The sequence below is a fragment of the Aotus nancymaae genome, unplaced genomic scaffold, assembly GCF_030222135.1.
Source record: "Aotus nancymaae isolate 86718 unplaced genomic scaffold, 86718_ANA_hifiasm-v0.15.2.pri h1tg000030l, whole genome shotgun sequence".
Taxonomy (NCBI): Eukaryota; Metazoa; Chordata; class Mammalia; order Primates; family Aotidae; genus Aotus; species Aotus nancymaae.
Window position 1 is genome coordinate 16,742,877 of NW_026988443.1, and position 12,630 is coordinate 16,755,506.

At 34.4% G+C, this 12,630-nt stretch overlaps 1 protein-coding gene across 3 annotated transcripts in view; it reads right to left on the minus strand.

The window, feature by feature from the left end:
• CDH8 (cadherin 8) overlaps positions 1 to 12,630 on the minus strand; it is a 382,992-nt gene that overhangs the window by 128,998 nt on the left and 241,364 nt on the right. For all 3 annotated transcript variants that reach the window (XM_012462530.2, XM_012462528.2, XM_012462529.2), the window contains exon 8: positions 4,323 to 4,459. In XM_012462530.2, coding sequence (XP_012317953.1) covers positions 4,323 to 4,459 — 137 coding nt within the window. The remainder of the gene's footprint in view (positions 1 to 4,322; positions 4,460 to 12,630) is intronic.

A 12,630-nucleotide genomic window follows, 5' to 3' on the forward strand; every position in this document is an offset into this window, starting at 1 on the left:
AATGCTGTGTTCTCTATTCTATGTTCCTTAGTTTCCTAATCTACAAAATGGGACTAGGATTCTAGTTTTGAAAGTTCCAAAGCTCTGCTATGCTCATTAGGCAATATTCTTACTCTGTCTCTGTAATAAAATGCATACTTGTTCTTTCCTTCACTGAACCTTTGTCCTTGCCCTAGTCTTCTGCTTTGCACAGAAAAACTATTTCATTCACTCTATTCAAGAAATGATGTACCAATATTAGAAGCTCAAATTGAGCAAGAAGATAAAGAGGAAAGATAAAAGCGAGGTTTCTGTGGAGGGTGTTTAAGGACATACATTCTGCAGTTAAACAAAGGTCTGATCCTGTGCCCACACCCCCATACCTTGCTCTCCATGAAACTTTGGCAAGTTACTTAGCCTGTATCAGAGTTTCTTTGCCTGGAAAATGCTTATTATAACAATAGTCACGTTTTCAGCAAACATTATGAGAATGAAATGCATTGAAGGGCTTTTCAGTTTATTTTCTCATTTTTTTTTTCATTATTCAGCTAAATTTACCTTGAATCTTCATCATCATGGTAAACAGCAGCCATGCACTGTAGTTTTAGGGAATGAAGTTGCCACTAGCAGCGATACTTAGCAGAGATATGCTATACAGGTCTAATCTCTTGTTAGCACATGGGCATCTACCTGCTGGCTCATGTGATAAGGTGTGCCAGTTGATCATGATGATAGGATAGATCTAGTACCACTGAAATACTTGGGTAATAAGTACAGTGAAACATCTCAGCCTCAGTTAAGTGAATCTGACACAAGAGGATAAAGAATGACATCTATATTCTCAATAAGAGATAACAGATGGACTTCTCTAAAATCCACTTTTTAGCCTAATTTCATTTGTTTAATCTTTTGTCTGATGAGACAGTATTCTGAGAGTAATTTTAAATTGTTCTCCCTGGAATGACTATTTCTTTATCATTATTAGAACCTCCTCCTATGGGATTCTGTTATTCTGAATGATTTTAAATATTCATCTCAGATGAATACTATAAATCTCCCTTTAATATTTTTTCCCCAAGACATGGTCTGTGCCTTTGGAAGATAAACATCATGTGATGGGCTAAATAATCAAACCAAGTCAAAACAAGTGTCTAAGCTATGTTCATAGTAATTTCAATTTTTTAATTTCTCTGTGATCTTATGATTTCCACTTCCTTTTATGATTAAGAACAAAGAAGGTTTAATAGTACACTTAAAATTTTCAAATTTATGCCACCCCAGCTCGTATTTTACAGCTAAAATTTAAAGCTCTCATTTGTATTCTCATCCTTGTTTGTCCTAAGAAAGAAATGTGCAAATATTCAAAATCAGACAGATCTTTAAGATTACAGTTTAACATTTCTTAAGATGTTTAATCTGAATTAAGCTTGTTTCTTGGCCAAAATGCACCTGTGTAGTTTGTTTAGTTTTCAATCTCTGACAAAAAAAAAAAAAAAAAAAAAGGTGCGACAACTCCCATCAACCCATAAACTCCTATTAATTGACTTGAACAGAATCAATGCATGTTTGGGCATATATTTTAAATTCTCCATAGTTTATGAATCTGGAACATGACTGAATCATTTCTCTAAAAACATGAAGAAAATGTTATCTGATCTACCTTTGATATTTTCAGTAACTTGGTTATATTGGATTAATAATTAATACCATTTAAAAATGTCAACTAGTTATTTACTAATATATATAAAGTCTTGATTTTTTTCATATGTATTTTGAAGTTTTAATATAGTCACATCCTCATTTAAGGAGGTCAGTAGTTGTATTTATTTTCACACCATCAATGTGGAATTGTTTAAATTCCCAACACTCATTATCTTCTTCCTTACCTCTGTGCCTTTCTTTATGGATAGATCAACAGGTTTCAATCTGCCCTTTCATATGCAGGTACTCCCAGGTGCCACTGGAAAGAAAACTCCAAGAGGGAGCAGGATTTATGCCTACTTTAGTCCCTGCTATATCCTCAGTCACTAGATGAGTGCTTAGCAATAATAAAGAGTTAATAAACAATTACTGAATGAATGAGCAAATGAAAATCTTCCCCGACTGAGCTTGGTAGCCTTGTCACCCTGCAGCTATCAGCTCAATGCCCTGGAGCAGCTGTTTTTGTATCTGTTTTTCTTATTTGTCTGGGATTTCTTGAAAATGAGTCTTCTGTTTCTAGATTGTCCTGAAATATTTCTTAAGTAAATGCTCTGTGTATTCATTGTGTTTAGTACATTTTGCTAATAACTGATAAACCTTGATGGATATTTAAGTAAAGGAATGTATCACGTTTTTAAAAGGTGGCATGGGCCTTGAGTGTGGATCATGTTTGTAATCCCAGCAGGAGGATCAATTGAGGTGAGGAGCTGGAGACTAGCCTGGGCAACATAGTGAGACCCTGTTTCTACAAAAAATACAATGATTAGCCAGGCATGGTGGCTTCTGCCTGTAGGCCCAGATACTGGGGAGGCTAAAGCAGGAAGACCACTTGAGCCCAGGAGACAGAGGGTGGAGTGAGCTATGATAGTGCCACTGCACTCCAGCCTGGGCAAGAGAGAGAGATCCTGTTTCAAAGGTAACATGAATTAAGTTTAACTCTACTGGATTGTGTTCAATATATGAGAAAATTATTTTAAAAGTAATTATTGACTATACACATTAAAGAAGACTGGTTTTTTGAGCTTTTTATAAAGCCTTAAATCATCTAAATAGATACAGTTTTTCTGAGAGGCTTAAAGTGATAATCAGGCTTCAACATGATAAATTATTAAAAGAAAATTTCTACATCTTTCTAAATGAGATTAACACTTCTAATAAACGATAATCACCAAACGGCATGCTTTGTTTGCTTCTTCTCTTTAGGTTACAAGGGAAAACTACTGTCAGGGTAAGACACTAGAGAAGAAATTAGTACTCCTAAGGCAGGAAAAACACAAAGTTTCCAAAACTCTGTCTCTATCCAAAGCCAAAGTTTGATAGTGTTGAAACTACCCAATTGACTGCATGTTCTCTGACTGCACTCAAGGCTGCTATAAGAAATAAACATTCTTCACTCTTGAATCTTCATGCTTTCACACAAGTGTTCTTTTTATAAGACTTGGTAGAGGACATTTTCCTCACATCACAAAGCCAGAAAAAATGTTTCTCTCCTGAATGCCTGGATTACTCTTTTTTAAAATACAAATTAATCATTTTTCACAGAGATATTTCCTCTGTTTTCACATGAGCTGCTAGACAGAAGAGTGACTTTTAGGGCATATTTCCTACAATTATCATCTTCATTCCTCTATAGAGTATGTGTGACCATGAATCTTTCTTAACATTGATTTTTATTTTCTTATTCAAATTCCCTTTACTTCTGCTTCCTTGGAATTTATTGTGTCCTTTGAATTTGTTTACAACTTAGAAGGACTCATCCAGTCCTTTATAGAAAGAAGATATTCAGATAATAAACAATATGTATTTGGCTAGGAAAAGAAAAGTGAACATTACATCCCTTTTCCATACTTTTATGTAATAAAAGTTGGTGAGGTAGATGTAAGTTCTCAAAGACAATGTGGCACCAAATTTCACCATCCAGCTATTGTTTAGAGACTCCATAATAGTTTTATCAAGTGCAAAGAAGCTATGTTCAATAAAAGTTAACAGAAAGATTAGCATGTTATTTTAACAACCCTAGACTCTCCTCCCCTAAAATAAAATAGCTTAAATGTTTTTACAAAATTTATGAAAAAATTTACATTGAATTTATATTGAAATAATTTTAAATATTCCATGATTGCTGTGTACAATACATTAAACTCTAAAAAACAAAACAAACTTATCTATAATCTCTCCTAAAATCAGGAGTATTGATAAAGTTTTCTTCTATATTTTCCATATGTATGTGTGCATGTTTATATTTAAATATGTAATTATTTCTATATTGTATATACTATACTATCTATATATGTGTGTGTCCAGTTATTTAAATTACAGTGTACAATTCTTGAATTATTTTTTTACCAGCTATTTTATACCAAATCTTTTCCTCTTACTTTCAAATGCAAAACATTGTTTTTAATGACTGAATAATGGGTATAAGAATGTTTCCTTCTCACATATCCTGAAACATTTCAATAATTTACTACAGTGTAAGTTATTTTGTGTTGAGATGATACATTCAAAGGCTCCTTGGGAGCAATAAAATAAGTTCCAATGCCAAGGTATCCATCAGAAACAGGGGCTGCTTACCACATGATGAATATGCATAAATTGAACTCAGTCACACAAGGAAGAAATGAACAAACCCGGGCACTTACTAATTTCAGTAGCAATGATTGTTATGTTGTGCCATACACTTAATTCTCTGTCAAGTGGTGTTGCCAGCGTTATCTTTCCATCGTCTGCATTAATGTTGAACTGCCTCTCCAGGTCAGTGTGCCGGTCGATGGAAAACCTACAAAACAGACACATCTGTAATCTACTTCAATGTTTATATGATCCATACATTCTACAGCAGACCTTTAGTAATCCTCGGAGAGCCATAGTTGTGAAGTCAAATGAATTGGGAAACTCAGTAGCATCATAATTTATAAAACAAAATGACTAAATCAGGCACAAGAAACTTAATAATTATTGTCCAAGGAGCAATTAGCTGCATATGCAACATGAAGGTCATAAACTGCCATCAGTTTCAATAGGTAGCATCTTCAAAAATGGATGCTGATGAAGAGTTAATTGGACAATCCATCACATTTATTGGACAGCTTATAATAATTATCAGTTGCCACAAAATATCATATGAAACAATGAATTCAAGTCCAAAGCAGGATGGCACTAGGCAAATGTTATGTATGTCCATTCAAATAAAATATGTATTTTGTTGAACTTTGATTTGACTGTACGGCATTAATGGGATTTCATCATTTTGTTGGTGATGGTGGCCATTTGTTTTATTTTCTTTTCATTTTAAGTAAAGTGTTTATTTAGGTTTTCTATTAGTCTCAGTCCATAGAAAACAGATAGCTGTTGATTCTATGGCTGTTTTTAATAGTTCTTTATTCTATAGTTAATATTTTCTAAAAGTTAGAATAGATATTTTAACATATTTACAATACTAAAGTTTACTAAACTAAGAATTTCAAAGGAACACGTTAGTTCTTTTATCAAGAAAACTCTTTCGGATAAGAAAATACGTGTGATGTGTGGTGTCTAGATCAAACTGCTTCTCAGGGTCACTAAGTATCCAGGTAGTATCAAGAAGAAAAAAAAACAGAAATTATTTTCTCATCACATTTATTAATACTTTTTTTTTTACACCAAGATTAGTTTCCTGGCTATGGAATGCTGGACCCAATAATCTTTAAATTTTAGAGACTACAATGTGGACTTAGAAAGATTGGCCCATAATTAAGCAGTGATGCACTAAAACAGGCTAGGATGGAGGCCCAAAGAAGGATGTATGCAATTGCATTTCAGGAAGAAAGACTGAAGAAGGCCTTCAAGATTGAGGTGATGGCTTAGGAAGTGCACATGAAAACTCTCTATTCACTGATACTCATTAAACTCAAATCTAGAACATGGTCCATGTTAGTTAATGCTGAGCCTAGATTTATACATGTTCTTTATAGATAGTTTATTATATGGCAAAGAAGACTATGCCATTATAAGAAAATAAAAAAACATAAATTCTCCATAATCCTCCAACTATAATTTTGTATTGTTAATATTTCAGTAGAGTTCATTGAAAACATCATATATGAATATGCATCTACCAATTTGTATCTATACCTACCTATGAAGATAGCTAGATAAATAACTATACAGCTAGTTACTAGTTAGCTAGCTGGATGTATATAGACAGATATATGTATAGATTTTTTCTTCTCTTTTTAGCTATTTCCTTTTCATTAGAGAAGGTATGCGTATCATTTAAACTATGCTCAAAGGTCATTATAAAAAGACCTCCTTGTTAAATCCTGCCCACCAAAGACAAGCATCGTTAAAGGATTTGGAGTAATATATAAAAGGACTTAATTTTATTAGCAATTGTTTACTGAGAAATCATTTTAAAACATGATTGTAAAATGAAATAATAGCTACCCATTTAGTAATGACTTAACTACAAATATAAACTAAGACACTGATTTGTACCGATACACTAGGCATTTACAAATCATTCCCATCCCCACTCCCCAGGACAATTGAAGAAATTCAGAGAAAATTTAAAAACTGAGAGATAGGTGAATTAATAGTGCTCTCAACAAAATCCTGAACACGAGGATATGTTTATTGTGAAGTGTTTAAATGTGTTGCATTATGAAAAGAAGCCCAAAAGCCATTTTCCTGGGGAATAAGGATGGTTGATTCGACCAATGATATTCCAAGTTTAACTGTAAAATAACTAAACAGACATGTGTTTTTCTTCAGATATCATGTACATTCTGACTCTTAAAAGAGCTAAAAAGGTGTCCAGAGGATTAATTATCACTCTCTGCATCGTATTCATAAATAAACTTTGCAGGCATTTCTGGTTCTAGTAATTTTATTATCTCACTGCTGATATTTCACACATCCACGCATCAACCAATTTCCCAGAGGCCACAGTAAACAAGAATCAGTCTAATCACTGATACTCATGAATCCCAAATCAGAAACACATTCCATGGCTATTTGGTTGCTGTCCAGTAATTGCCTAGAATTCCTAGCCCCAAAGAAGCATTGGGAGCAACAATGGGGTATTTGGAATTTGGCACTAAAAGAAAATGTTTTTGTTTGTTTAATACCTTATTCAAACATGTATCATGCAGAACTCAAATTTGGATCAAATTATATCTCTATTACTTATGTATTGCTGCTTCTAGGATAATTAATAAATTCGCTGAGCCTGAATGTATTTGCTGGTGAAATAGAAATTATTTATATCCCACGAATAGTTGTGAAGACCGAAAACAAAGCTTAAATCAATGTCTGGCACTTAGTATATAATAAAAATAGGCTCATCATCATCATCATCTTCGTCTCTCATTAAATGATGTATTAATAAACTTCCCTATTTAGAAGGTAGTGAAGAATGCCCCTTCCTTAGCAATTTATAAATGGCAGAAAACTTTTAAAAAATGTGTTTTATTTAACTCCCATAACTCTAACAAAGGCAGGAATATTTTTCTCAGTTTTTAAAGTTTCAGATCATGACAGACTTTATGGAATGAGTCATAGGAATTTATAAAATAGTCTATAAATACAGCCCTTTAGTGAGATCAGAGGTAGGAATGTCATAATATTACAAGATTACACAATAGAAGAAACTTGATGGGAAAGAAATGACTTAGTTTAAAATTCACTTTAAAGTCTACCTCAACTATTTTGGAAACCTCCTGCTGCTTCTATAGAAATTTCACACATTTTATTGCCTAGTAGACTTTATGATAACAGCTCTCAAGAATGACTAAACAGCACAAAAATTCTGACTCAACATTTTGGTCAACAAGCATGTATGAAACACCAAATTTGTACCAAGCACAGTGCTAGATTCCTTTTCATTCTCCCACCCTTCTTTTCTTGGTTTCTTACATAATGAATAACAGAAAAATAAAACTCTTAGAGATTAGGACATTTTAGGTAACACAACTGTCAAACAGCGGAACCAGAATGAATACTCACATCTGAGTCATTGTGAAGTCCCTGCGTAAACCAACCACATAAAGGGCTTACCCTATTCATGCATAAAATGGGGATAGTAATAATCCCTGGCTAACAAGATTGCTGTGAGGATCACATGAGATGATAGGTGTGGCACACTTCACAAACACGTGTGTGCTGACCGCTGTGCATACCACAGTGTGAAGGACTCTCATATCATTAGTATCATAGTGACATCCTTGAATGTCATGTACTCAATTTTCTGAACCCCAAACCAGGACACAGCATTCTTTGATTCGAATGTTTGTGTGCTTCCCAAAATACATATGTTGAACTCCTCACTCCCAAGGTGATAGCATTAGAAGGTGGGGCTTTGGGGAGGTAATTAGGATGTGAAGCCCTCACAAATGAAATAAGTTCCCTTATGAAAGACCCCAGAAAGCTAGCAAGTCCTCTTATTCCATTGTGAGGCCACAATGAGAAGCTGATTGTGTGCAACCCAGAAGAGAGTCCTTACCAGGACCCGATTACCTTGGCGTGCTAATCTTGGACTTCTCAACCTTCAGAATTTCTAGTAATTCATCTCTTTTTTTTTTTTTTTTTTTCACTTTAATTTCAGAGGTACATGCACAGGATGTGCAGGTTTGTTACACAGGTAAATGTGTGCCATGGGGATTTGTTGTATAGATTATTTCATCACCGAGGTCTTAAGCCTAGTATCCATTAGTTACTTTTTTCTGATCTTCTCCCTCCTCCCACCCTCTTCCCTCTGGTAGGCCCCAGTGTTCCCCTTTATATGTCCATGTGTCTCATCATTTAGTCCCCTCTTATAAGAGAACATGTGGTATTTGGATTTCTGTTGCTGCATTAGTTTGCTAAGGGTAATGGCCTCCAGCTTCATCCATGTCCCTAAAAAGGACATGATCTCATTCTTTTTTTATGGCTGCAACATATCCTTTGGTATACATGTGCCGCATTTTCCTTATCCAGTGTATTACTGATGGGTATTTAAGTTGATTCTAAGTGTTTTTATTGTGAATAGTGCTGCAATTAACCTATATATCCATAGGTCTTTACAACAGAATGATTTATATTTCTTTGGGTATATACCCAGTGAAGGAATTGTTGGATCAAATGATATTTCTGTCTGTAGGTCACTGAGGAATAATCACACTGTCTTCCACAGTGGTTGAACTAATTCATATTCCCACCAACAGAAGACATTAATTTCTATATGGTTTATAAGGCGTCCGGCCTATTTTGTATTTTGCATTTTGTATATCAGTCCAGATGGACTATAAAACAGAGTATAACAAGTAATTGTTTTTCTCATTTTGGAATATACTGATTTGAACATATCTTAGACACCTAAATATTAAAATGCAATATCTAAGGAAAGATGATTTATTGAATAAAATGCTAAGAATTTGGATCTTCCCTGAAAGCCAGAGAATAAAAGCTTCTATCTCCCATGTTCTTTATAAGCCTATAGATAAACACTTAATCCACCTTCATTGTCTCACAAACTCTGCTCTGCTGCTTGAAGACATGACCTGGATTTCTAGGTGTTTCTTCTTAGATTGCCTAGTCCATAGGACTAGGACTCACATACTCATAATCTCCTCACAAAGAACATGGGTCCTCAGCCTGGCAGCCTGAGTTCTCATCTTAGTTTCATCACCAGCACATATGTGATTTAGTCAGGTTATTACTGTTTCCTGACCTGTAAAATGGGGATTATAACATGATTTATGAGCTTTAAATGAGGTAATGCTTATAAAATACTTACTGAGGGTCTGGTGCCAAAATAAAATAAAATAAGTTCAATAAACATGTATTCTGAAAACTTTAGTGTTAGCATTATTTGTAAGGAAAAGGCAATAAGATTTCTACTGATGATTCCCTGCCCTTTTCTAAGGTCCAAGGTAGTTTTCTTTTCACTCTTTACTTCTCTGTCATTAAAGAAGTTCATCTGGATTTTCATGTTAGTGGAAGCAGGAAAACAGGAATTCAGTTTAAGTGATGAAAGATGAAGTTGAGAAAGGAGAAAAAACAGAAACCAATCTCTGTATTTCTGGTACGAATATTTTTTTCCATTAATTTTTTTTTTCTAACCAAAATCTCTGTACTTGAACTGACCATTGAAGATTCAAAGGTTAATTAGGTTGAATTTTGTATTCATATTGAGTAGCTTATAAGCTTTTCATCTTAGTCGTAAGATTAATCACAAAATCAGAAAGGATGTCATTTTTGGAACGTTCTCAGCAAATGCTGGCCCAATCACCCTCCTCCCCACCCCCATACCACAGTTATGCCAACCCCATCTCTAGCTGCAAAGATTCTGTCTGCTTTCTTCTGGTCCTCACAGCTGCCACCATACACTCCACCATTTTAATTCTTCCCCTCTCTGCCTATTCATTCCATTATGTGATAAAACTGCAGCATCAATAAAGGACAATACTTCATTACAAAACTCTGATACAGGCTGTTTCTTAAAGCCAATTCACAGAAAATACTTTCAAAGAAAAAAAAAAGAGTGAGTTAAAAATAACAAGTTTGAAATAATGACTTAAATTTAAGAATTGAAGGTATCCGTATCATGTAATTTCTCAGGCATCATGATTTGGGGTAGATCTCTCAGAAGCAGATCCTCAAGCCACTTTGTTTTCCTGTGATTCTCAGCATGCTTCTGAGTAGCATCACATAAAACAGAATAAAAACAACCTGAGAAGCCAGAGAGTCTTCAGTGGAATCTCACCTGGGGGAATAACATTGAAACTTCAGGTTGGTGCAAAAGTAATTATGGTTTTTGCCATCTCTTAATCTCAGATGTTCATCTATATATAGCAGAAAATGTCTACTTCACAAGGATTGCTCTGCAGTAAATGAGTTGATAAATGATTCACATTAGAAACAAAAATAAATAAATATAAATGATGAGCCAATTATTTAATCTGTAAGAGTTCTCTTAAAGCCCAAATTGATGAGGAGATGAACATCCAAAAATAAAAAGAAATAAATAAGAGCTACTAGTCACATGCTTTATTAGCGTTGGGAAAAACAGAACTCCTTATATGACACTCAAAAAGTATGTCCAAACAATTCGTGGTGTTTGTCTATACCGGGGTTTACTATTTTCAAAATATCTGCTACTATAGATATCCCCATAATGCATAGGCTTCAAGCAAAGAGATGAGAAGCTATATTGGATTTCCTTGCTCACATCTTACCTACAGGAGCCTTTTATACCTGGCCTTAGACCTCGCTGATTGTCCCTTTCTTAAGAATTTTCTCTCCCACTTTTCTATAAACATTTGCCTGGCCTTTGCTCTCTAGGCACAAGGAGAGAATGTATGATTCATATAGCATCACATAGATTGGAATTTTGCACTGAAGTTACCAAAAAAAAATGCTTACTGAAAAAATGTGCAAACATTTATTAAGCACGGAATATTATCATGTGTGAAATATAGTACTAAAAATATTAGGAAAAGGAATAGATGGAAGAGAAAAAAAGAAATAAAAAATGGAATAGATGAGAGAGAAAAAGAAGCAAAAAAGAAAGAATTAATTTGGATCCTACTTTTCATATTGAAAAGCATAATGTCTTTTACTTTATGTTTAAAAAATACCTAGAATTCTTATCTTTAGGATTGGAGTTTCTGTTCTAATTTCTTGTGAATTGTGCAGGTACTGGATTTGCTGCTCATTTGCAGAATTTTTTGAAATGCTTTAGACAGAAGATATAGTTTTGAGAAGAATAGCATGCACATTGGAGAGTCATCTTCCCGCCACAGTTAGAGGAAACTTCTCATTAACACAGTGGGAAGTGGCATGTGAGAAAATGGGCTCCTTGGGTCATGTTAATATCAATTCTAATGATGGACATTTCAGAAATGACAGTCCCTTTCTAGTTCAATAGATAAAGTTCAGAAACTGCATTGTCCTTGATAACCAATATTCACAGGAGCCCTATTTAAACTTTCTCATTTTTAATCCAACAAGTACCCTGATTGGCTTTTAGTACCACCATTCCTCTCATCTACACTAGCTTTTCTTGGAAGTAAATGATAAGGAATTCATCATTTTATTCTGTAGAATTAAGGATACAAATGCAAGAAAATTCCTAATGGCTTAGCACCTTGTTCAAAGATAGTAACTTCACATACAGCGCCCTAACCACAGACAAAAGCTGATGTCACCATTTCATTCAATTCAGAGTAGCTTAGAGAGATCAGAAGTAAATTCAAGAAAATACACTGGTGTAGTGGCTGACAATAGATCAAAATGGCCAGCTGAATATTATTGCATTGGGAAAATAACATACTTCTGCATTGCTGCCACTATTGATACTAAATAGATACTTCTACCAGAATAATATGTTCCTTCAATTAAAACAGTCCAGCTGCATACTGATATTTGGCACAAAAATTCCAACTCTGTGTACACACAGAGTGTGTGTGTGTGTGTGTGTGTGCGCAGACTTACATTAGATTTTTTTGTTGCTAACATATACTTATTTAAAGCATCTCCTATCTCCTTTCCCTCAACTCATACCCAATGATACATATCCACACAGAGCCTCCAACTCCCACTCTATTACTTTTGGTATTTTGCAATAAGTAACATAAGTCTGTGAAAACATACATGCAGAACACTTTTAGGTTTTTCAGAACAAAGTTCTGAATATCAAGGAAACTTTCATTTTTACTCTCTGTGTCTCCAGTGCAACATGAACAAACTGCAGTTAAGTCTGGAATGTACAGAGGCATCCATACTGATTACCATAACAGATAAATGAATAACAATTAAAAAGCTGTTCTGAACTGCATTCTTTCTACTGCATTTTTTGTGAAACAACTCAACTGATTATTTTTCCAAGGACTAACTCCTTGGAGGAGTTCCTTGGAAATTCCTAACTTCTGTGCTATGCCAGTTTATATATCTGCACTTCGATTACCTCATCTAAAAGATGAGAACAACAGA